The sequence below is a fragment of the Echinops telfairi genome, unplaced genomic scaffold (assembly GCF_000313985.2).
Source record: "Echinops telfairi isolate 266 unplaced genomic scaffold, ASM31398v2 ScPeMD7_1713;HRSCAF=2227, whole genome shotgun sequence".
NCBI lineage: Eukaryota > Metazoa > Chordata > Mammalia > Afrosoricida > Tenrecidae > Echinops > Echinops telfairi.
In genome coordinates, this window is record NW_022105611.1 from 7181319 (window position 1) to 7206973 (window position 25655).

At 38.8% G+C, this 25655-nt stretch overlaps 1 protein-coding gene across 2 annotated transcripts in view; it reads right to left on the reverse strand.

The window, feature by feature from the left end:
- Positions 1-25311, reverse strand: part of EED (embryonic ectoderm development) — a 30580-nt gene extending 5269 nt beyond the window's left edge. The window contains exons 1-10 of one of the 2 annotated variants that reach the window (XM_004708882.2): positions 25116-25297; positions 15349-15501; positions 12967-13059; positions 12617-12682; positions 11577-11702; positions 10761-10842; positions 10217-10308; positions 6532-6665; positions 4268-4373; positions 2578-2652 (exon numbers count right to left, since the gene is read on the reverse strand). In XM_004708882.2, the coding sequence (XP_004708939.1) occupies positions 2578-2652; positions 4268-4373; positions 6532-6665; positions 10217-10308; positions 10761-10842; positions 11577-11702; positions 12617-12682; positions 12967-13059; positions 15349-15501; positions 25116-25229 (1041 nt within the window). In that variant the 5' untranslated portion in view covers positions 25230-25297. Of the gene's footprint in view, positions 1-2577; positions 2653-4267; positions 4374-6531; positions 6666-10216; positions 10309-10760; positions 10843-11576; positions 11703-12616; positions 12683-12966; positions 13060-15348; positions 15502-25115 lie in introns of both variants that reach the window. The other variant, XM_004708883.4, reaches the window with a different exon arrangement.
- Positions 25312-25655: the final 344 nt, after the last annotated feature.

Genomic DNA, 25655 nt, shown 5'->3' on the forward strand with positions numbered 1-25655 from the left:
TGTTGTTGGGGATGATAGAATCGCAGAGACCAAATGAAGGAACTAACATTTGTCATGGCATCTCAAAAGGAAAAGGGTACGGATAAAAAAGAATTCAAATAATGACAAGTTCCTATATTTGAGACAAATTATATCTCAAAGATATAAGCCTACAGGTTCAAGGTGGCAAGCAAATCCAAAAGAAGACAATCTCCAAGCAACCACCTCAAGACACACCATACTCAAGCTTCTGGAAACCAAAAGCTAAATCCTGAACGTAGTGAAACAAAAAGAACATCGTATCCAGCTGAGGAAGAAAACCTTAATGACCTACTTCTCAACAGAAACCATGGAGGAGAGAATAAAGACACACAACATTTATCAAGTGCTCAAAGAACTGACAACTCAGAATCCTATAGTCAGTGAAAATACTCTTGAAAAATGAAAGGGAAGTCAGATGAAGAAGGAAAGAAAGAATGCAGGATAGCTATATTAGTATCAAAGAAAGGAAGATTACCAGGAACAAGAGAAACATTACATGATGAAAGAGTCACACCACTAAGACAGTGAGACATCAAACAATAGAGTGCAAAGCACTGTAAAAGATGACAAATTCAAAGTTCTAACTGGAGATTTCAATCTCTCTCAAAAACTAACAAATCCATCAACTAAAAATATGCAATTATTAGAACATTCCACACAACACAATGTTGTCAAGCTCGATGGTAAAGATACCAAAATAGGCACATAAAACAACTCAAAATATTGTTAAACAACTGAAAGCAAAAGAGTGGATTCTCTGGTCATAATGGAATCGTATAGCAATCAGTAGAGAATAACAAGAAACTTTAACATCTAGAACCTAAACAATATATTTCATATTAAAGATGTGGGGTGCTCCTAAAAGTGTTGACAGAAATTTATAACCGTAAATGCTTACATTAAAAGTGAAGTCTCAAACAGTAATCCAAATTTCACCTTAAGATTTAACTCAAACTCACGGTCATCAAGCCTAGGCTGACTCACAGAGAACCTAACGGGCAGGGTAGAACTGTCCCTCCGGGTGTCTGAGACTGTAACGCTATCTATGGCAGAAAGAAAAAAAAAGAATAGATAAGCCAAGGCAAACAGTCCCAGAAAACTCAGAACAGAGGGAATAGTCCTGGAAGAAATGCACAACATCTCTATCAGACCATCCAGCTAGCCTGCTTAATAGTGAATGGAATCACTGATTTCCCTTACGTACGCACTAGATGGTTCACCAGCTCGGTATGTCAAGGAAAGGAAATGCAAGTGTACAGTTCAGTGAAGAAGTACAACTAGTTGCAGATGACACGATGGTCTACCTAGAAACACCCAACAACTCTACAGATCAACAACAAAAAGCCCAAGTATCTTCCAGGACTACCAGCAGTTCAGCTTTAGTTCAACTTTCAAGATCAACATACAAAACAACTACATTTCTAAAGAGTGGCACCATACATGTGAAAACAGACATTAAGAAGGTTATCCACAATCTTAAAAAATAAATAAAAAGTTTCCATAACTTTTTAGTTACATTTTTCTACAAATTTTTGTCCATCCCCCTTATAAATCTAATACAACATGTGCAAGAGTTGCATGGTGAAAATAACAATATATTGATGAATGAAATAAAAGATCTAAATAAACGGTGAGACATACATTACATGTTCATGGATTGAAAGATTCTACACCATAAAGATATGAATTTTCCCCATCTTGATACACATACATATATATTTTTTCAGATATAATTTCACTTTAACAAATTTCCAATAAAAATCTCATTAAGATTTGAACCAGTTAAACAATTTTGGAGCAAAGTAAGAATAAATTGGGAGAAGTTATTCTACTTGATTTCAAGATTTACTATAGAAGTACATTAGTGGAGATGGTGTCACACCGGTGAGGGATAAACATAGATTAATGGAATAAAGAACCCAGTAATAGTCTCACTCAAGAATGGCCAAAGACATTTTGACAAAGGTGCTAAGGCCATTCAATGGTGCTAGAGCAACTGGATATCTACTGAGAAATAAGTGAACTTCTCCCTAAAACTCATGCCTTACACTAGAGTCAACGAAAAATGGGCCATACATTTAAATAATGAAACTTTTTAGAAGTAAGACATTTTCTGGATCTAGGTCTTGGTGGGGTGTTCTTAAAAACACCACCAAAAGATCGATCTATAAGATAACCTTTTTAAAAAAATCAATAAATTAAGACTTCATCAAAATTAAAAAATCTTTGCTTAGTGAAAGACCCTGTTAAGAGGATGAAAAGACAACCTAAAGACTGAAAGAAAATATTTGCAAACCACATATCTGACATAGGACTCATATTTAGAATACACTAAGAACCCTGAAACTCAAACTGTAATAAAATATAAATATAAACCAACCAAATTATAAAATGAGTACAAGATATGAAGAGACTAAAAAAGGATATATGGATGGCAAATAAGCACATGAAAAGATGTTCGACATCACTCGTCATCAAGGAAATGCAAATTAAGACCACGATGAGGTATTACTACACACCTATCAGTACAGCTAAAATAAAAAATAGTGACAATACCAAATCCTGGCGAAGCTTCCGAGAAACTGGATCTCTCAAACATTTCTGGTGGGAATGTAAAAGGGCACGGCCACTCTGGAAAATAGTTTGGCATTTTCTTAAAAAACTAAACAAACTTAACCATATGACCCAGCAATTGCTCTAAGGCATTTATCACAGAGAAATGAAAACTTAGGACCACACAAAAATGTGTACACGATTTTCATGGCAGCTGTATTTGTAATATTCCCAAACTGTAAACAACCAAATGTCCTAAAATCGATGAATACTTAAACAAACTGATACATCCATACCATGGAAACCACTCAGCAAAAGTAACTGAAAACTACGGATACACGCAACACACAAGTTGAATGAATCTCACGGCATTTGTGCTGAGTAAAAAAAGGCAATCTCAAAAGATCCTGTTTTGTATGATTCCGTTTATACAACATTGTGGAAATGACACAATTCACATGATAAAATGACAGAACTATACACACACAATGTACTAATGTTAACATCCTGGATTATACTTATTTAAGATAGAAACATTAGGGGAAACTGGGTGAAGGGCAGCTGAGACCTCTGTTACTGTAAGCTTCCTAGGAATCTACTATTATTCCAAAATTAAAAAAAAAAAAAAGTAAACGTATACACACAAAATTAAGGGAGCGGGGGAAAAAACCACTTTGCTCTGCCCAGGAAAACGTGAAATATTCCAAAATCCACATCAAGAAAATAAACTGGATAACTATTTCTCCAACTTGACAATCTTAAAGTTTCCAACATCACCAATAACCTCTCTAAACTATCACACGCCAAAAAAAAAAACAAAAAACATTTCCATCAATGTTAACCTGTATACCAAGTATCAAAAACCCACTGCCACTGTGTCAATTCCAACTCATAGCGCCAACTATAGCCATCTACTTTTGTAATGTAAATAAAAATGTATTAAAATGCACAAACAAAAAAAATTAAAACAAACAAAAAACATGCACAAAAACCTATTGGCTTCTAATAAGGCTCTTTAACATATCAGATATCAGAGAACAATGTAACCGAATAATTTACAGTTTTCATCTGGTAAGAACATAAAACATAACGCCTAAAACATGAGTTGCTGTCAATCAATTCTGGCTCACGGGTGACCATGTATCAGAGTCGTTTTTAATGGCTGATTAAGTAGATCACCAGGCTTTTCTTCCACCGCACTTCCGGGGTCAACAAGAACACTCAATTTTTGTGTTAGTAGCCAAGTGCAGTAATAACATTTGAACTACCCAGGGACTTCCTATTAAAGCATAGGTTCCCAAACTTATTTGGCCTACTGCCCCATATTCAGGAGAAAAAAAAAAAAATTTTTTTTAACTCAGCGCCCTCCCTAACAATTAAAAACTTTTGCGCTACAGTCCATAATCCAGGATAAAGTATAAGTATTTGTTTTGCAGGCTCCTCTGGATTGTTAAAGCGCTGTCCTGGTGGGAGATCATCCATGTTGGGAAAGACAGTATGCTACAGCAAACAAAATGGTAATATCATGACTTGGGGAAAAAAAAAAAGCAATTGCCTATCTATTTTATTTTTTAAAGCTGCAAAAAACAAAACAAAAACTGACTCCCCTACAAAATTCCAGCACACAAACACACACACACACATACAAACACACAAAGAAAATGGAAAGACAGCTTAACAGCAGTTACTATACCTTGGAAAGTATCAAATCTCCTAACCATCGCACACAATCAACATAATTCCTATGTATGTCTCTAGTAGAAAAGTCAGGGAAGTGAATTTTCTGAGAAATAAATGGCCTGGGGGAAAAAAAGGAAATGTCAAAACTTAAGTACATCCACTAATTTTCAATTTGTATATTTCTAAAACGTCAGAGAAAATAGATGACTATTAATCTGTTTCCCTACCTAAAGAACACATTCTTCTCTGTTTATTGAGGGCTAAAGTTGCATTCCATCTTTTGTTTCGGCATTCTTTCCATTAGCACTCATATTCAATTTTATTTGTGTCTGATAAATGTTCATGCATAAAAATCACAACTTCCTGCTGTAACTATATATAGGCCCAAATGAAACACGTCAATTCAGGTTTTCTAAAGAATGGTAAGCAGTGAAAAGGATACTAAGAAATCTAATCAATTTTTTCAAAATTGATCATTAAAGATCTATGACTACCCATACAACTAGAATTTTTAAAAAGATAGTCTTCCCATAACAATTCAATAACATTCCAAAGATTACTCCTGAAAATGATAAATCTCTGAAAAATATAAATTTCTGAAAATGACTACTAGCAGAAGGTTGACATTATTAGCTATGGCCTTCTCCATACAACTATTAATTACACTTAAAAAATGAAAATTATTTTCACAAAAGATACTTGTGAGAAGGCAAGCTTCCACCAATTCTAGAATAAGCCGAACATTTCTAATCATATAAGTGATGCATCTTTTAATATTGAAATAACTGTACAACTATAATATGCATGAATTAGTTATGTCTCGGGCAAATTACATGTCCTTTCTTTACCTTTCCCCCAAGGTAAATGTTGTTGGGCTGCGCTATATCAAATAATTCTTCCCATTCAAATTTGAAGACATTTCATTTATAAAACACTAAAGTATTATTAATAATCTGGTATAAAATTAACTGTTTTAATGAAAATAATTGCTTTTTAAGCCAAGTACATATATTATAATGGTATAGCTCAAGACTAGCACAACCATATTTTGTCACTTCTATAACATGCCCACAAATATAAGGCATACAAGGTGACATGGTGATGGGGTTGTGCAGAATGCAACATGTAAAGTGTGCATTATGAATGCAAAGCTCTAGAAAGGAAAAAAAAGTTAATTAATATTGTTAGCCCCGGTGTTTTAAAATAGAAATTTGAAGGTTCTATTAACTGTTAGAGGCCACTGAGGCCTGATCAATGTTAGTACAATGAAATGCACTGATGCTTATAAACTAAGAATCTGGCGGTAATCTGCTTTGTTAACCAGAAAATAACTCTACCTCTTGGTCAAAGCAAAGTGCAAAGCTAACACAGACAGGTGATGATTAACAGAGAAAGTGTTACTTATAGCCTTGTATGGTTCTGAAAAGATCATCAGAGCGCAGTAAGAACTATGGGTCACAGCTCCTTCTTCGGAATTTTCTTTGTAATGAATTAATTAAGCATCATGTAATGGAAAGCACTGTATTATCACAAATTAAAAAAACCCCACTTTAAAATAACTTACAATTTTTATATTTATAACTAAGAAAAAGGATCAATATGCTAATAAGATGAAAGCTCAATTCAAAAGATGTTTAAAAGACTGAGCTACAAACATTGTTACATTAAAAATAATAAACTCTAATGAGGGCAACAAATGTATAGATGTGCTTTACACAATTGATCTATGTGTTGTGATGAACTGTATGAGCCTCAATAAATTGATTTAAAAAATAATAATAATAAAAAACTCTCATTTTAAATAGATGAATTCATGTAAGGTAATTAAATCTCAATAAAGGCTTTGGAAGGGCTCCCGCCGTGCACAGGGAACGTCCGGTCCCCTGTACACACGTGCGCACACGCAGGCCGAGCAGTGCTCGGGAGTCCACGCTAGGCCTCCGCGGGAGCAGACAAGGGAGCCATGGGGGGGGGCAGCCAGCACCCGCCGGGTCACCTTCGAGGCGGATGAGAATGAGAACATCACGGTGGTGAAGGGCATCTGGGGTGTCAGTGCCCCAGCATTAACTGCGCTAACACACTGCTCGCTGCACCTGCCTTTGGGACGTCACAGCTTGGGAAGTCTGATGCCTGAACCTCGTCAATAAAGCCACATTCTGACATCCCCCCCCTCCCCCAAAAAAAAGGCTTTGGAAGGAGTTTTAAAACTCAATGTTGGAGAGGTATAAACAATGCCAATGCGTCACAGGAAATTGTTTTATATGCCACAACTGTTACCTGTTGGTTTTATTTGGGTTATAATCATAGGAGTCCTTGATTGCATTCATCATTCTCTTTGAATTAATCCTCCAAAGTTTAAGAGAGTGATCCATACCACAGGACATTATTTTTTCACCCAAAAGATCATAATCCTGTTTATAAAATAGAAGTATAGATTAGTACAGACAGCATAGTTCCAATTTCCACTTGATGTTAATAAAACAGCCAAAATTGAATTTCAAATTATAGTGAGGGAACTTTATAACGTTCGTGGATTAATTCCAATAGCTTTTAATTTCACTTTTCTGGGGACTTTTTGAAGCCACCTCACACTTACATTTGGGTTTCATCTACAGAGGCCTTAAATCAGATTGTGTGCTTTTTCAAAATGTTCTTTTAACATGGCCCTGCTTGATGCTCACTCGCATGAAAAGATCATTGAAGATATGGGTGCTATAGCAAAGTTTAGTGAAGAAACCAGATGGTGTCAGGCTTTAGAAAGACTACTGTCTAAAGAATACTTTAGAAAGAATACTGTCTTTGAGGCTTATCTTAAAATAAACAGCCATATATGTGAGGCGTCAACTAAGTCCACATGAAAGAAGCACACCAGTCTGGGTGATCCAAGAATTGTAAATTAAAAAAAAATTCTAACCGGAAAGGAGGGAATAGTAGCATAGCTTAAATTGTGAACACCTGGTCTCCAGAGGGCTATGGATGACAGAGGAAACCCAAAAATCCATTAGCAGGGTTCACACTTGGATAAACTCTCCAGAGTGGTGGGGTGGGGTGCAGCGGGGAGGAAGACTCTCCAATGAATACCCTCTGACCATGGTCAGGGGATGTGAATACGCTTGCCACATGCAGAGAGCATTGTAAAGTTGATTATGTCAGTTGTAGTTAGATCATTTGATCTCCCCTTTGGCCCATTTTTAAGTTGTTTCAGTTTTAAATATTTTCTGCTTTCTCTTTGAGGTTTTTATGTTTTGTCTGGTCACTGTTGTTGGTTTGTTTTCTTTATAAGATTTTATATGATTGAGTTTTGTTTTACTTGATTTTCTGTACATGAAATCCAGGCTAGGTAGATCTATAAGGGCAGTAAATAGGGGCATGGTTGGGGAGGATGGGGGGAAATGGGGAGTAACGACAATAAGAAAATGTTCTGAAATTAACTGTGATGACTGCACAAATCTTAATATGTTGAATTTAATTAAACTATATTATATGTGAAATATATGCCAAAATTTTTTTTCTTAAAAGTAATGTCAGCCAGCAATAAAAAAAGATGTACAATTTTGACAATCCATTTGTCGTTGTTTAACAAGTGTGCGTGAGCTTTTTTTTTTTTGGCGTGAGCTTTTATTACTTAGAAGAATTTTAACACAATTAGTATATATCTCTTATACTAGCTAAAAGTTTTTCTTTTGACTAAAATGCAAGAATGAATAAATTTAAAAAGATATTTTTTTAAAGTAAAAAAAAAGTACAGATGTGTTTGACACAATGGATGGATGTGTGGATTGTGATAAGAGTTGTATGAACCCCCCATTAAAATGATTTATTAAAATTTAAAAAAAGAATAAATCCCTAATGATAAATGCTATCTTATTTTATTAGGCACTCTAAATTCATTTCCTACTGAAGTTCTAAACATATGGTAAAATCATCAAAGTGACAAGTGTTACTTTTGACTTTTCCTTTGTTCAACTCTGATGTCCTCAAACAGATGAAATTTTATTTTATCTGGACTTCTGTGTTGACATTTAAGAGTTACATTGCTTTTAGGGTTCATTTTAAAAATAGGTTAAAAAAGAAAAAGAAAAAACTAATAAAGGAATCATTATTTCAAGCCGTGTTTACTTAAAATATGTAGCTCAAGGTTCTTGACAGGTTAATTAATTCTTCTGGTTGTAAACTCCTATAATACAGAGACGTATATACTGTCCTATTCCAAATCATTTAAAGAATTAACTTTAGAATGTTGTATTCAAGGATGGATCCCTTATAAACATAGCTATTTTCTGTTACTCTAACTCAGTATTTCAACAAGTGGGCAAAACTTCCACCCTGCCTGGGGGTGGGGGGGAGGCAGGGAGGGTGTGGTGTCACGAAAACGACCCAGGGAAGCTGTGAAAGAAGATACCCACACTTTATTTATCCTGTGCTATAGCACTAAACATTTTTAATTGTCAAGGGAGGCTGAGTTGAAAAATTTTTTTTTAATGAGCTGGGACTGGTAAGCCAAATAGGTTTGAGAACCTATGATCTAACCACCTTTAGAATTAATAACAGACACTATTTTAAAAGATTCTAATAGTTAAGGCCAGCTGTTGACTGAATTCATAAGTCTAGTTGCTGCCACTACTCCTTTATGTTACTTTGCCAAGAGTCAGTAATTCTTATTTTGGAGTTCTTGATAATCAGTGGTAGATTTGGTTCTTGGGCACTTAACAGCAGGTGTAGAATGCAACTGCAATTTCAGATGATGCTCTGTTGATAGTGTCCCGTGTTCTCACAAAGGGGTATAAACCCTAAGCCTGGGGATAGTTAGTACCTCCAGTATTATACATGCTGCTTCTGTGTTCTCCAAAAAAAAAAAAGCTTTTTAACTTTTCAAGACAAAATAATTCTCTGCATTGATTTTCGGGGGAGGGGGGGTTGATACCAGGGGTTTTCATTAATGAAAGGCATGCTGGACCAAGGAACACTTCTGAAACTGTTAGGAAATATGGTTCTTGATAGGACTCATACGTCCCTTTGGACTCTGTACCACCTTTTAGATCCCTAGACAGGTATATATATATACAACTTGTTCATGGGTCATGAAAGGATTGAAGGAAAACTATAAAATCATAAGCTCAATCTAAAATTTTAAACAGTTGCTACCAGAGCAGGAAGCAAAACAATCAAACTGGCCTGTTAGTTACATAGACTTACTAGGGCATCTGTTTCCCTTCACTGTGACCTAATTTTCCTCCAAATAAATTTGGTTTTGAGAGTTCTAGGGCATTTTTCCAAACAAAAATCTAAAGAATAATACAACACTACATGGGTCACAGAATGGCGCCTGCTTTCAGAGTTTTATAAGGAAGTGAGGAGCTGCAAACTTATGGCAGAAATCAAACTATAAATGTAAAGCTACAATAAGAACTGAAATCTTTCTAAAAATATTTGTACTTTATTATAATAGACCAATATAATGATAACATGTTTATCCTGAAATGATAATCAAAATGAAGTTTGCATAGCAACAAAAAACAAACTCACTACACCACTGGGACTTCTTGTACAGCAGTATTCTACCCCGAAACAATGGGAAGCAACTACCTGAAGATCAGTGCAAGCAAAATAAAACCTCACGTAACTTCTATTTCATCTTGAAACGAAACATGACACAGCTACTTCCTGGATTACTCGTTTATCCTTTTTCTTTCATGAGGCAAATAGCAAAACAAAGTTAACATGGTGATTTTAGATGAATGAGAATCTAGAAACTGGTATCGATAAAGTACAAGTAATCAAAGGACATAAGAACAAATACTTTTTACTTGCTTTATTCCTTTATCCTGTATGTCAGATTTAAGTGACATGTCTACTTGCTAAGCTATATAAAACGAGCACTATGCTTTTTATACTGAGAGGTCTACGGGAATTGTTCAGCTATGTAAACTTGATGGTCCCTTCCCTATAGCATTTGACTTACAGCACTTAGAACTTCATCTCTGTGCCCTTCTACTCCTCCAAATATTGCCACGAGAGTGTCTGTTTGGATATTCCATAATCGTAAAGCATGATCTAGTATAAAAATATAACAAAAAAGATGAACTATTGTCATTCATTATGTACTTTCAAAAGCCTTAAAGAAATGAAGTTGGACTTATATTAAAAAACAAAGGACCTGACTATAATAATTGAACTATAAACAGAAAAAGACATTAAGAGCATTGTTATAGGATTAGCCTAATTATGCCTCTAGTCAGTCACAGCCAGCAGAGGATGGCTTGTACTGCTATCATATGTCCATGCACAAGTAAGAACAATTTAATTTTCAAGATTTGACATGATGAATGATTTGCCAAAGTTAAAAAAAAAAAAGACCGGAAGGTCTGTATAGCTCCAGAATACAGTCAATGTGCCAATTCAGGCATAACAAACATTGTAATGTGTTGTCCTAAGACTGAGAAACATTTTAGAACTGTACTGGAGAACTTGACATTGAAAACTATTTTGTTTTTTTTGTATCTTACCTTTACTTACTGACAGGAGGAGATTTGGATCTCTGGGGTGGAATTTCAGTTCATTGATAGCATTTCCATGACCAACATAGTGCTACAATAAATTGAAAGCATTTCAAGATGAATCTTAAAAATCAACAGTCTCCATTCCTTTCATAAATCTTGATGGCAAAACTGAAGTAGAGGTTCTCAACCTTGGCTACACTTAAAAATCACTCAACTAAACGGCTAAAAGGGGGAGGGGTGGAGATGCTCAGGTCCCAACTGCAGATAATCTAATTTTGTTGAATTAAATGAAGTTCAGGCATTGGTAGTTTTAAAACCCCAAGGTGATCTCTACTGTGCTGCCAGCTAACAATGTCAATTTAAGGTGATTTGCAAAACTTTATAAGTGTTTCCTAAAGTGAATCCCTGGGGGTGCTGAAATGATTGAGGGGTGGGGTGGGGGGCACTGCTAAGTAATTTTTTCCCTGAAAAGTGGGTGGTAGGTCAAATAAGTTTAGGAGCCTATGGTTTATAATTTACCAAGCAACACTTTCCAGTTTATAAGTGCCTCAGTCTATACCCCTTTGGGCAAGGTTAAAAGGCAAGGTTAAAGGGGAAAAGTGGTTAAAAAAGAAAACCAGGCATATAAGATTTCCCCACATTTTGTCCTTTAATTTATCCAATGTAACAAATGTCTCAAAAATAACCATTTCTACAGAAAGCAATAAGCAATGTACAAATTAATTTCATTGCTTTTAAATTCACCATGACAAGTTTTCATAGGTGCACACTCAAAAAAACATTGATCTAGATTTTAACTTAACAACAACAAAAACTCCTCACCTTTATGCACTGCATTGTTATAGGATTGATTATCCTAATTATGCCTCTCGAGCCTGCCACAGCCAGCAGCGGATGGCTTGTATTGCTATCGTACGTCCATGCACAAGTATAAAAGTTTTCATCAGCCTAAGAAATGCCACGGTTAAGAAATTGTTTTTGAAAAATAAGTGTAAAAAATGATTATAATACAGTACCAAAATCTACCCAAAACTGTTGTTTTTTATAAAACTCTCTTTATCTCATATACCCAGACTTCTACAATGCTAATTGTATGTCTAAAACGGTGCCTAGCAAACAGCCCCTCCACTCAATTTTGATGATCAATTAAGTTAGCTGTCTGTACTACTCAATGAAGTCCTACAAGTACAAAAGCAGCTGCAGATACCAACTTCCAAATACATGCTGCACTGTTTGCTAAGCCCTATTCTACTCCAGCATTTCTGATTATGCATCGCTAACTAACTGCTCAGGATTCCAGTTTCCACTGAATCTAGAAGACTGAATTGTTTTGTTTGCTGGGTTTTGCAACTGCATCTGGAGGAAACATCTTATCATGAAGTTTTTGATACTCTGTCAATCCTTAATGGAAGCCTGGTGACACAGTGGTTACATTCAGTTGTTAACCACAAGGTCAGCAGTTAGAAACCACCAGTTACTCCTTGGAAGAAAGATGAAGCTTAGAAAAGATATTTGCTGAGTTTTGTTTAATCCTTGATTTATCTTAAAAAACAACTTTTTCCTTCTAAACCACCTATGTTTTGCAATATTTATGTCCTAAACTGTGTGTTTATTCTACCTCCTCCCAACTCTCTCATACAGATTCTGGTAATCAAAGATTTAATGTAATTTATCAGTCACGAATTCTGACCAACCCAAGTTAATTATCACATCTTCATTATAATAGTAATTCTAGGCAAAGACAAAAACACAGGAAGTTTTTGCGAGTCACTGTCAATAGAACTAATCAGTTGAAAAAAGTTTCAGTGGATTTATTGAAAATCAATCCCTTCAAAGATATTTAAAAACCTCAAAAAAGATACATCAGCATCCACATAAGATTGCAACAACCGGATTTCTCCTTGGGAGTGACATTCATATAGGGTAACCTAATGAAAAAAACAAAAAACAATAAATTCACTCAGATATAGAAAGCTACTGAAAAAATCCAAGGAGACAAATGGAAAAATTTAGAAAGACAAGTACAAGTAATTGAGAGTAGTACATGAAACAGACAAATGTTTAGTCAGAGCTAAATATTAACTTGAATTTGACAATTTCTAGAATGCTTCACTTAAAAGAAAAATGTTTTCCAATCATTCCACTTGAGCATTACAGAAACACCCAGGTCTAGTAATTGACCCATACTCCAGATAAACCCCTGAGCACTCACCCTGTTGCTTCCTACAGTTGCAAACACTAATGGATCTCCTTCTTTACTATGCCAGTTAAATTGAACTCCAAATAATGGTTGGTTATGATCTTCCTATAAAACAATCGTTAACATTTACAAATTAAAAAATGGCAGTAAGGCAATATACAGCCAACCTTATTTTTCAGAAATAGAAAATTAACAAATGCCCTTAAAGAGCCAGCACAGTTCCCCCTTGCATTCAGTGCACCCTACTGGCTTTAATATCTTCTTGTAATGTGTGTCAGATTCCATTCAAATTTCTAGTTGCTTTCCATTAAACCCATTACAGTACTTCAAATAACCTTCTACTTGGGTCTTACTAGAAAATTATCCCCAAATAACCCCCAAATTAAAAAAAAACAAACTATAAGTTGCTCTCACTATTCATAAAGTAGAATATTCTTATGAAACCTTATGAGTAGAAATGTAACAAAGCTAAGCTGCAATTATCAATAGGCTTATATGAGAAAAATTTAACCTATACCAAATCCACATAAACTCTAAAATTGTACTAACATATAGTATATTCACAGACACACCTCAAAGCTACAGTGGTTTGATGCTGAGCATAGTCCGTGGGGCAGGGGCTGGGTGGTATCACTCTTGCTACTCATGGTATTATGAACCACCTCTTTAACAGCGTACAGCAAAACAAATGCTGAACACTAGTTTCACACTTTTTGCCTTTGGAAGTTTTTTGGTAAAAGCAAAAATCCTCTTTGGATTTCTCTCAGCTAGTGAAAACAGACACTACTAAAGGTAATTTTGCAAAAGCTAAGTGGCTTAAAGCCAATGCTTGGGAAGGGAGGGAACAGGAGCTATCCTGCTGCTGTTGGGTGACAGTGGAGTGGTTCTGACTCACAAGGACATCCAAGTCTACAGAATGAAACCCTGTGACCACTTCATAATCATGTGTGAGCCCGAGAATAAACAAGGACTACGAGAGAATTATTCATGGTTGTCCACGGTAGTTATTTTCCAGGCTTAGGACTTTACTAGCTATCTGCTGGCATTGAATAGGAACTTTAATGTCCATTTTAGGCCATTATCTCTTTTAAACTGAACAACTTTAATTTTAAAAATAATTTATGAAGCTACAACTTTAGACTTCTGAATTATGGAGATGGCAGTTAAGAGTACTTTCTAGAACTAGTACCTAAAAACAGTAATCCAGGAAAATAATAATGAATACCCCTCCTCTCTTTTTAGTATGCTGAGATTAATTTTTTTTTGTGCTTGGCTGCTATCAGTAGCCCCTAACTCTCAGCAACACCAGGTTCAATGGAAATAAATGCAGCATGGCCCTGGCCCAGCAGCATAAGCAATTGTGGACCAGACCCTGGAGATCCACAGAGGTTTGAACATTGATTTTTCAGACTGTTGCAGTTCAGCATCATAGTAAATTACAAGCCTTTGTGGGTTGATGTTTTGGAAGTAGGACCACCAGGCTTTTCTTTCTATCCTGTTTTAGTTCAGCATAATAAATAAATCGCAAGCCTTCACCGGGCAGGCAGATGGTGGGTGCATACAGGTACACTGTGCTGGCTATATGTGAGCCTAGATCTCTTGCCTAGGTGAGAAATCTACTACTGAACCACTAAATGTCTCCTCTCTCTCCTCTTTTGGCTTCATTTGATAAACTGAGCAATTAATTTTACTAGAGACAGGAAAAATTATGTCATACAACCATAGCATCGTAACGTATTTCCTAGACTTAACCTAAAATTATATACATTTAGAAAAGCTTTTAGCTTAAATATGTTTAAGAAAATGTTAAGTGCATGTTTATTTAGTATAGGAAAATAAACGATCATGGTTTCCAAAATGTTTTTTCCAGTTTAGTCATAGTAATGAAACTGATGCTGGGAAACTGGAATGGACTTGAATTTGTAAAATGTGGGTATGACAGAATGACAATCAGGAGTTGATGCCCTGCTACAACTGAGATCTCCCCTATTTTCTCAGTCCTGCTAATAATTCAATCTCTCATGTCCAGCTCCTCTCCTCCAAGAGTCCAATACATCTGCATGGAGCCTCCTGTTTCATGGCTGCAACCCATCATTTGTCCCACTCTGGTTATCATGCCAGCATGCCCACATTCTACAAATTCTGACTCAATTGGATTTTGCTGTGTCATCCATGAATAAGCCAGTTTGGGGCCTTAAAAAGAAAAAAAAAAGAAAACTGCAAGTAAATAGAATTAAAACCTCATAAGTACAGCAGTATTCCTATTTACAAAGAAAATACAAATACCATTGAAGAATCAGTGATTTATGTCACCTCAATTCATTGTTTTACCAATACTGAAAAGTCAGTTTCTGAAGTGCACATCAACAGTTCACTGAATGCTTTTGTACATACCTTGAGACTATTTACACATTTGAAAGAATATTTGCATTTTTTTGACTTCCATTTTCCCTTTCCCCAACTTTTCCTTCCAGGTGCATTTGCTGTGTTTGTAGGTGTATCAGGGCGTTCCGTGTTTGTACCACTTTCTATACTGACAGCATCATCCTGTAAATAAAGCAGGGAAAATTGCATGAAATTGCTGGGCAGGATTTAGCAGCAAATGACATTATTCTGGATAGCTGCTGGATGATGGAGGGAAAAAGGTAATAAGTAAACTGTGCAAGAAATGGTAACATTTATTACTGCCTCCAAAGGATAGAAAAGTAATCTTTCAGCTATATGTTAAAATCTCTGAATACCGGATATTTCAGCAAAAACACTCATCAGAATGATGACAAAGATAACAGCAATACTGCCTTGAAACAATACACAGGTCTGTGTCAGTCATTTAATACAATGGCTTATTTAATCTGTACAACTGTTCTGAGCACAAGAGTTTCTGGATGGCTGGAACAGAACACTCACGAGCCCACACAGACACACACACCCTACACACCTACCCACTCACCTTGGAAGACAGGGCTGGAAAGCTGCCTTGTAGTTGTTTCTGATTCAAAAGATCTTATAGGTCAGCCAGTAGCAGTACTGCCCCATAGTGTGTCCAAGGCTGTAATCTTTATGGAAGCAGATTGCCTGGTCTTTTCTCCCCTAGAGAGGCTAGTGGGTTCAAACCACAAGCCCTTCTGTTGGTTAGTAATTAAGCCACAAGGGCTCCTTTCACTTCAGAGTCCCTCCAGCCACTGCCATCAATCCCGACTCAATGACTGTACGGACAGAGAGCACCTGCTCCACAGGGTTTCAGTGACTATACAGAGTTACAGAAATAGACTGACCCATCTTTCTCTTGTCGAGGAACTGATCAAACCTTGGTAGCAACCCAATGCTTAACTGATGCACCACCAGTGCTCCGTTATACAGTAGTCCTTAAATTCAAACTGTAGGAAGCCTTGTTTCATCAATTACCATTAACATTTATTTTTTAAAATAATTTTAAAAATCATTTTATTGGGAGCTCATATAACTTTATTTTAAATCATTTTATTAGGGGCTCATACAACTCTTATCACAATCCATACATACATCAATTGTGTAAAGCGCATTTGTACATTCATTGCCCTCATCATTCTCAAAACATTTCCTCTCCACTTAAGCCGCCCCCCCCCACCCCCCGCATTAGGTCCTCATTTTTCCCCTCCCTCATGAGCCCTTGAGAATTTATAAATTATTATTTTGTCATATCTTGCCCTGTCCGACGTCTCCCTTCACCCATTTTTCTGTTGTCTGTCCCCCAGGGAGGAGGTCACATATAGTTCCTTGTAATCGGTTCCCTTTCCAACCCACTTTCCCACTACCCTCCCACTATCGCCACTTACACTACTGGTCCTGTAGGGATTATCCTCCCTGGATCCCCTGTATTTCCAGTTCCTATCTGTACCAGTGTACATCCTCTAGTCTAGCCAGACTTGCAAGGTAGAATTGGGATCATGATAGTGGGGGCGGGGAGGAAGCATTTAGGAACTAGAGGAAAGTTGTATTTTTCATCATTGCTACATCGCAACCTGACTAGCTCGTCTCCTCTCCGATACCCCTCTGCAAGGGGATCTCCAGTGGCCTACTAATGGGCTTTGGGTCTCCACTCCGCACTCCCCCCATCATTCACTATGGTAAGATTTTTTGTTCTGATGATGCCTTATACTTGATCCCTTCGACACCTCATGATCGCATAGGCTGGTGTGCTTCTTCCATGTGGGCTTTGTTGCTTCTGCATTAACATTTATTGTGAACAGTCTGGGGGCATATTGCCTTAAGGTCTACTTTCAAATTACTGCTTCCTTAGCTGGCTTTATATTTATATTACAAAGAGTTAAAAACCAACCACAGTTTACTTTTAATTTCCATAACATTGTTCTCAAAGACAATTGCTCTACATCCTGGTTTGGTGAATAGCAGCTGAGGTCTTAAAAACATGAGTGGTCATCTAAGACACAGCTATTGATCTGGACTGATCTGAAGCAAAAGCGTAAGAAAGAACACAAAGACTCAAGGACGAAACTAGTCTACAAGACTAACAGCCAATAGGAACCAAGCCCCATTGTTTTGAGACCAGCAGGAACTAACTGATGCTCCGCTGCCACCACTAACAATAGTCTGATCAGACACACAAGAGAAGATCCTGGATAGGAGAGGATAAAAGTGTAGAGCCTCAAAGTCCTTAAAAAAAAAAAAAAAAAAAGCCAGACTTAATGGACTGGTAGTGTAGAGAATTCCTCAAGATTACTGTCCAACTTGGAACTGAGGTCACCTCTCAGTCAAATAATAGATTGGCTTACATAATACAATTATCACCTGTGAGTAATGTGTGCCTTTAAATAATCATCTGAGACCAAATTATCACTATTTACCCTAGAGGAAAGATAAGAGGAGGTGCAGAAGATTAATGGAAACAAAATGAAAATGGAAATGAGAATACTGACACATTGTGGAAAAATGTAACCAATTCCACCGAACCATACACATAAAGAAATAAACTCATTGCCACCTCATAGCAACCCTGTAGGTTGCCAAGCCTGTAACTTTTTACGTGAGAAGAAAGCCTTGTCTGTCTCCAACAGAGCGGCTGGTGGCTACAAACTGCTGACCATGCAGTTAGTAGCTCAACAACATAACCACTAAGCCACCAGGGCTCCTTTGAACAATACATATAGAAATTGTTAAATAGAAACCTTATTTGCGGTGCAAACGTCCACCAAAAATACAACAAAATAATGATGCTTCCCTTTAAAACTTGGGAAGGGGGGGTTTCTAAACTACAAATGGCCCCCCAATGAATTGTTTTTTAAAAAGTTAAACATACTGATGAGGGGGAAAGAAAAAAACTGGTTAGGTGGCACACAGAAGATGTTTTGGAAATTTTGAATTGTTATTTAATGCATTGTAATTAGCCTTTATGCAAGCAGAAAAGTTTTAAAAATTCAATTTCTATGCTACAATCATAGAGGGGAAATCATTTATATCATGTATACATTTATATACTTCCCTATTTCTCTAACATTCCATTTCTATTACATAGTTAATAGTGTAGAAAAGATATTTGGTTTTCTTTTTAAAAAAATCATTTTATTAGGGGCTCATACAACTCTTATCACAATCCATACATACATCAATTGTGTAAAGCACATTTGTACATTCACTGCCCTCATCATTCTCAAAACATTTGCTCTCCACTTAAGCCCCTGGCATCAGCTCCTCATTTTTTCCTAGATACTTGGTTTTCAATGAAAACAGAATCATCTACAACACACCTTCAGGTTTCTGACTCTGGTCCTCTTCATTACCTTGGTGCTCACTTCACAACTCTTTCCCTCTCCTCTTTTTGCAATTCTTTCTTGGTCAGCAGAGATTCAAATCTTCCTTTCCACTTGGTGGGAAAGTTTTTTGTCTCCATTTGCAATTCATCTCTAGATTTTTTCAAAAACCTAACTAACACCCACTGCCTTTGAGTCAATTCTAACTCCCACTTTAAAAAGGCTCTATAGAACAGAGTAGAACTGCCTCATACAGTGTCCAAGTTTGTAAATCTTTACAGAGGCAAATTCCTATCTTTCTCCCAGAGATGAGCTAGCAAGTTCAAACGGATGATCTTTTGGTTAACACCAGAGTGCTTTAACCACTGCACCACTGGGGCACCTTATATTCCCTTAAAAAATAAAAACAAAAAACCCACCAAACCAAACTTGCTGCCATCAAATGAATTCCACCTCACAGTAACCCTGTAAGACGAAGCAGAACTGCCCATGTGGGTTTCTGAGACTGTATGTAACTGCTCTTCATGCGAGTAGAGAGCCTCAACTTTCCCCTGCAGAAGGGCTAGTGGTTTCAAACTACAGTATTGTCCTTATGGTTAGATGCCTGATGCGTAACCCACTGCACCATCAGGACTCCTCCTCTACATTCCTTAATTCCACTTAAACTTGAGTAGTTGTAACAAAGTCTTTGAGCCAGTTACTACATTTGCAGGGTTACATTAGGTGAGTTACAGGTAAATAAAATCTATCTATACCAGTGTCATCCTAACAGATCTACTTAGTACATGATTCTGGCAGTACTGAATGCTGAGGTGACAGGTGTAACTCTGACTCTGATGTAGTTTCAAGGTTATGTTTCAACTTGGCTGGGCCACGGTTTTCATTTATGCAATGATGGTGTCATTTCCCATTTTGTGATATGATGTGGTCATCCCCCATTTTTGCACAATGTCAATTATCTCCTAATGAACTGATCTTTAAAAGTCAACCATGTTAATTGAAGAAATGGGACAGGGGCCACATATGACCTTTGGGCTGTTTTAGGGAGAAGAATCCAACTCCACAACAGCCATTATTCTTTATCTTATTCTGACACCAGCAGTTGCTCCCCTGTCAGTGTAAGTGTGGAGTGGGTGCCTCACTTATGCAACATTTGCATTTCTGACAGCTCTAAATACATTCTCAGGTGGCACTTCCAACAGTCATTGCCCCGGGCTGCCTCTGCAAGCCTCCCCAAACAATACACTGTAAAACAAACCAAACTCAGCCATCAAGGCAATGCTGACTCATAGTGACACCCCAAACCCCAACTGGGTTTCAGAGACTAACTGTTTAAGGGTGTGGAAAGCCTCGTCTTTCTCCCATAATATAATAAAGGCCTCAGCACTGACTGAGTCAAGGGAAGGATGGCAAGCGTAGCGTACTTCCTCTTGTTCATCCAAGATATCTTACTCTGGCCTTCAAGGTTCTGGGGTTGCAGGTGGGCAAGGGGTGGCTGGGCTTAAAGGTCCCGGGCATGTGGGATGGAGGCAAGGGAAGACAGAAGACAAGGGGGAGTCTCTGCCCACAGATGGCAACAGCAGGTGGGTGTCTTCACCCAGAGCTGGTAGCTGGAGGCAGAGGGAACATGACCATCACCCACCCGTGGGCTCTGTGGTGGTGGGGAAAGTGGGAGGGACGTCCACCTTACCATGAGCACCCCCAGACCATCCAGGGACGCTAACAGATGGTGAGTAACTGGAAGAGGGGGAAGAGGGAACTGGGGGGAGGCACACACCACACAAATACAGGGGATAGATAGATATCCCCAACTCTAGCTTAATATTGATTTGACATAATAGCTTACTTAGTCTTTGAAACCTAACCATGTCACTAAGTGAAGAGTGGCGTAATAGGGCATTATAGTTTTTATTTTTCATTACTTAATTTACTCATTTCCAAAATTCAACCAAAGTGGACTCAACTGAGCATGCAAGTCACTTACAATGCTTTCATTGTAGTGTTCAAATGGTTCTGCGTGTCGCATGTATACAGGTGATCTCCACCTTATCCTCGTACAGAATGAAGCTATGAGAAGCAGACCTTACACTCTCATCTTCATTTACCCAAAAAGATACCAGTAATCTGCTCCTTAACCTTGCCCAAGGCTGTTAAGCGACCCCTGACTCATGGTGAGCACATGCACCAGCCACAGGTTGCTGGAATATCTGGATTTTACCACAAAGCAACCAGCATCAGTTCTCCTTTAGAAACAAATTATTCTGCAGACACGATGTTTAAAAATTCAGTGAAGTGGCAGAAAACATACAAAATAAATGTAAAATATGTCCTTTCAAGTCTCTAAATCACTTTCAAAGTACTGGCTACTCAGGTTACCTTAACCACTAACTCAGAAAGTCTGCCTTCTGTTATTTTCCTTGGGGCCACCCACCACATTCTTCCCCCATCTGTTGTGGGCCTTATCTTAATCTCCCAGAAGTGTACAATCACTATCCAGGATGAAGTTTTCCTAAACTCCTAACTGCAACTTACCCCTTCTTTGGTTATGAACACAGGTAACACACGTTAATATTTACCACATCCATGAATGGAAATCAAGTATTTTCACATTATAGTTGCAACAGACCTCAAAAATTGTTTATACGCATCACAATACGGCTGCTTTATTAGGATTTAAGATCCTAATAAAGCATTGATACATATGAGTATATCTCAAACCTTTTAAAAACATATTTTGTGATTCATTTTGTTTATAACATTAAGCCCTGTGAAATAAAATTTAAAATTCAGATTTTACTTTGATTTGGAGTGGTTTCTCTTACCCATGAACCCATTATGAATAAAAGCCTTGCATTGCCTGAATTAACGAATGTAAAACTGATGATTTGCTCTTTAAACCTTCACCCAATTCACAAAAAGTTAAAAATACCAACAACAAAAAAATACCCTCAAAATAACAGCAAAAAAACTTTTAACTTTCCCTCCCACCTCACCTGGAACTGCTAACCTAATTGACATAAAACTTCTGACCTACAACTTAAAACCAAAATCACTGCTATGAAGTGATGCCGAACCAGAGTAACCCGATTGGACACAGTAGAGCTGTCCATGTGTTTCTGAGGCTGTAACTTTATGGGAGTAGAAAGCCTCATCTTTCTCCCGTGGAGCAGTTTCAAACTGCTGATTGTGCAGCTGGCAGCCCAATTCGTAACTACTCTGCTACCAAGGCTCCCTTGACTTAACGGGTCTCCATAAAATGCAACTGAATATGGGGTCTCTTTTCTCCGTAAACACATGGCTTTCTACTCCCATAGAGAGATATTCTTGGAAACCTACAGGGGCAGTTCCACCCTATATTATAGGATCTCTGAGTCAGAATAGACTTTTTGGCAGTCAGTTTTGAGCTTTTCCCCCTTAAAACAGCCATAGAAGTTAGTAACTCAACTTCCAGAATTAGCTATGTTAACCTCAGTTCTCTAGAGAAGCAAAACCAGTGATACTTAGATGTATAAGAAAGAAATTTATATCGCGAGAACAGCTCACACAGCTGCAGCAGTGGGCAAGCCCTGTATACAGCCCCTGGGTCAGGTGCTAAGCTGGAGGCCCTTTCTACACTCACATAGCTGCCAGGGCCAAGGAACCAGGAAGCAGCTAGTAGAGGCCACGTCAAATGAATCTGAGGTCAGCAGACAACATGAGAGGCCACCGGCCCAAGCCCTGAGAAGCCAGGTGCAGGATCGAGGCCAGCAGGAAGAAGGGCGTTTGCGACATCTATTTATATATACAATGTAGGCCACATCCCCAAGGAGACATCATCAGGCTGTGACCTGAGTAAGGGATTGCATGGCACTGTCTTCCACAACTGCTTGGTTGTTCACAGCAGTCCCACCATGGCTTGGTTTACATTATGTTATGTTGCATCATTGGGAGACCTAATTACTGAGAAATCCTGGTCCGGCCTAGGTAATGCAGATCCTAACTATTACACTAGCCAAACAGAGAAAATGAAGAACATAAACCATCCTCGAATAATTTTACAAAAATTGAAAAGATAATCAGGAAATATTAAATATCATAAGGGGAATCACATTTTGGAATGCAGTCCTGTAGAAAGTATTTTTAGACGTTTTAAGGAGCCTTGGTGGTGTATGAGCTGGCATTTGACTAAATGGCAGTGAGTTTGGTTTTTGCCTTGGTGGCACAGTGGTTAAGCACCAGAGCTAAAAGTTGGTAGCTGGAACAGCCAGCTGCTGTTTTCATTAAGATTCACAGCCTGGGTAATCCTATGCGCAATTCTATTCTGCCCCACAGGGTTGCTGTGAGCAGGAACCGACTTGGTGTCAATAGGTTCTAGACATGTTGGCTGTATGGGCTGGCTACACAGGAGCGCTGGAGGTGTCCTGAGTTATGCAGTGGGTTGCTAGTTGCATAGTCAGCAGTTTGAAGCTACCAAGGACTCCTTGGGGAATGATGAAGCTTTTTACTTTTGTCAAGAGTTAGTCTTAGAAACCCACAGGGGCAGTTTTGCTCTATTCTATAGGATGGTTATGAGTCAGAAATCGACTCTGTGGCAAGGCACTTGTTTAGTTTTTATTGGATATAAATTTAAAACAAGAACTTGATTTATATAATAACAACTGTCGACTCAAGAGAAAAATCTATTACTCTTAAAGCACCTATTAAATTTATTTTGCCACTTTTATAAACCCTAAGGGATTCAGAAGCATTTTACAGAAATGAGGGAGAAAAAGCTCACCTTTCCTCTAGTTAAGTGTGTTTGTATACAAATCAAAATAGTAGTCTTCCGAGGGAATCCTAAATAAACCTGAAACTTCTCTCGTGATTATCTGGAAGTTCCAAGGATATTTCACTTAATCATCATTCACCATACATTAATTTTTCAAAAAAGGAGTGTGAGTTGGACTATTCCAGTGAACATCGTTCTTGAATCTACATTCTTAATGTTAACTAGTTGTTACTGGCAAGTTACCTAAACACAGCGTGGTAAAATGCTTCAGAGACTCTTAATCCTTTTCTACTTGCTATCCCTTTCCCATTTGGCCCCAGATATTTCTTCCCACCACAGCACCGCTGCCAGAAGCACCTGATTGCTTATCTGTTTTATTTTGAATTAATTTTTGGACGCTGAGCATCCAGAAACCTTTTACTGTTGCCAAAATTTTCTCGACCCCCATATTCACTGGTCACAACCCACAGTTTAAGAAGCTTTAGTCTGTGTCAAAATGGATAGCCTCCCTCTTACTCCCCTCCCCCCCCAACACCGAATAATCCAGGGTTTCTGCTCATTTTTTCACTTAGTACTAGATTGTGCCTTATAGTACAACAGTTTTAAATTGCCAGGGGGCAAAGAGCCTTTTTTTTTTTTTTGGAAATGGGGGCAGTAGGCCAAAATAAGTTTGGGGACGTATGGCCCGGAGCAAAGATTCTTAAACTCCCTGCCATGGAGTTAACGCCGACCATGGGCTGAAAGCAGGGGTCTCGAGAATTTTGGCAACAGTAAGTGGTTTCTGAACGCCCAAAGACCCGAAATTCAAAATCAAACGGCTAAGGAATCCGAGGTGTTTCTGGCAGCGCTTGCCCATGTTGCAAAGACCTCAGCCGAAAGGGGATCGCGAGCGGAAAAAGTTTACGAAACCTTGGTTAGAAGATAACCAAGATCCATCTCAGGGCTTTTCTTTTTTAAAACGTCTGAGCCCAAAGCCAAAAGTCTACACCTGAACATACGTTCATTTCCCACTCCGTGGCCTAATATTTTTTTAGGTCGACCCGCTTAAGTAACGTTACAGCTTTCAAAGGAGAAATCATCGCTTTCTCCTTCTTCTTCCTCCTACCCGGCACAGGCGACCCTCTCCATCAGTTTCTGCCCCAGAAAGGTTTAGTCTGACATCCTCCCTCCCCACGCACGGAACAGACCCTTGTAAAATTGGTTTCCTTTCCTAAAGCCTTAATGAGTTCTCTGAGGGCACCCCCAAATCCTTTAGGAGGCCTGACTGACTGTCCTCCTTTTCAAGCGCTCTTTAAAAACCTCTAAGTCGCCTTTTAAACGACCAGAATCTCAGATCGGCACTCTCCCCAAATCTCTCCCCGGCCTAAGCCCGCTCCCTCAACGATCAAGTGCAACAGGATCTCAGCGCGGACGGTCAGCCCACCGAGCAATCCTGTGAATCGCTCTCCTCCGCCACATTCGTTTGCCCCCGCTCCAGCTCCACTCGCCGGAGGGGACAAGTTCGATCTTCACCCCCAAGCCCGCGTTTTCCAGGGGAGAGGGTGACATCGCGTCCCTCCCTCCCACAAACACACACACAGCTGCACGCACGCCCCAAAGCCCAGTTTAAAAAGAATTTAAAACTTTCACGCCACAGTACTGGCCCGACGGCTTCGGGCTGCGCTTACATTCTCGTCTCCAGAGAGGTCCGGATTGCTGTTCTCGTCACTGCTCAGCTTCTGCTTCTTGGCCACAGGCATGTCTGTTCCCGCCGGTGCAGTCGGCACTTCCCTCTCGGACATATTCCTCCGCCTCCCTCCAGGTTCCTGCCGCCTCGGGCGGGGCCTCCGCCACACCGCCGTCAAGCAAGCCCGGCCAGAGCTTGCCGTAAAGCTGCCACTGCCGCCGCCACCTCCACCGCTCCCCCCACTGTCGCAAACCGCGCCCAGCCGCCGAGGCGGGCGTGCGTGCGACCCCGCCACACTGCTGAAAAAGGGGCGCGCTCGCGCGCCCTCCCGCGCTGCTTCCTGGCTTCTTCCCCTTCACTACTCCCCTCCTGCCCTTTTCCCAATGTCCTCCGGCAATTTGCACGGAGAGGTATAATCGGTTGGCGTCCAAGGGCAGTATTTCGTACGTCCCTTTTCCCACTACCGACTCGAAAAGGAGAGGCAGAACTCAAAGGGATGCGCCCTCACCCCCTTTCTCTTTCCAAAGCCGTTTCAGCTGCA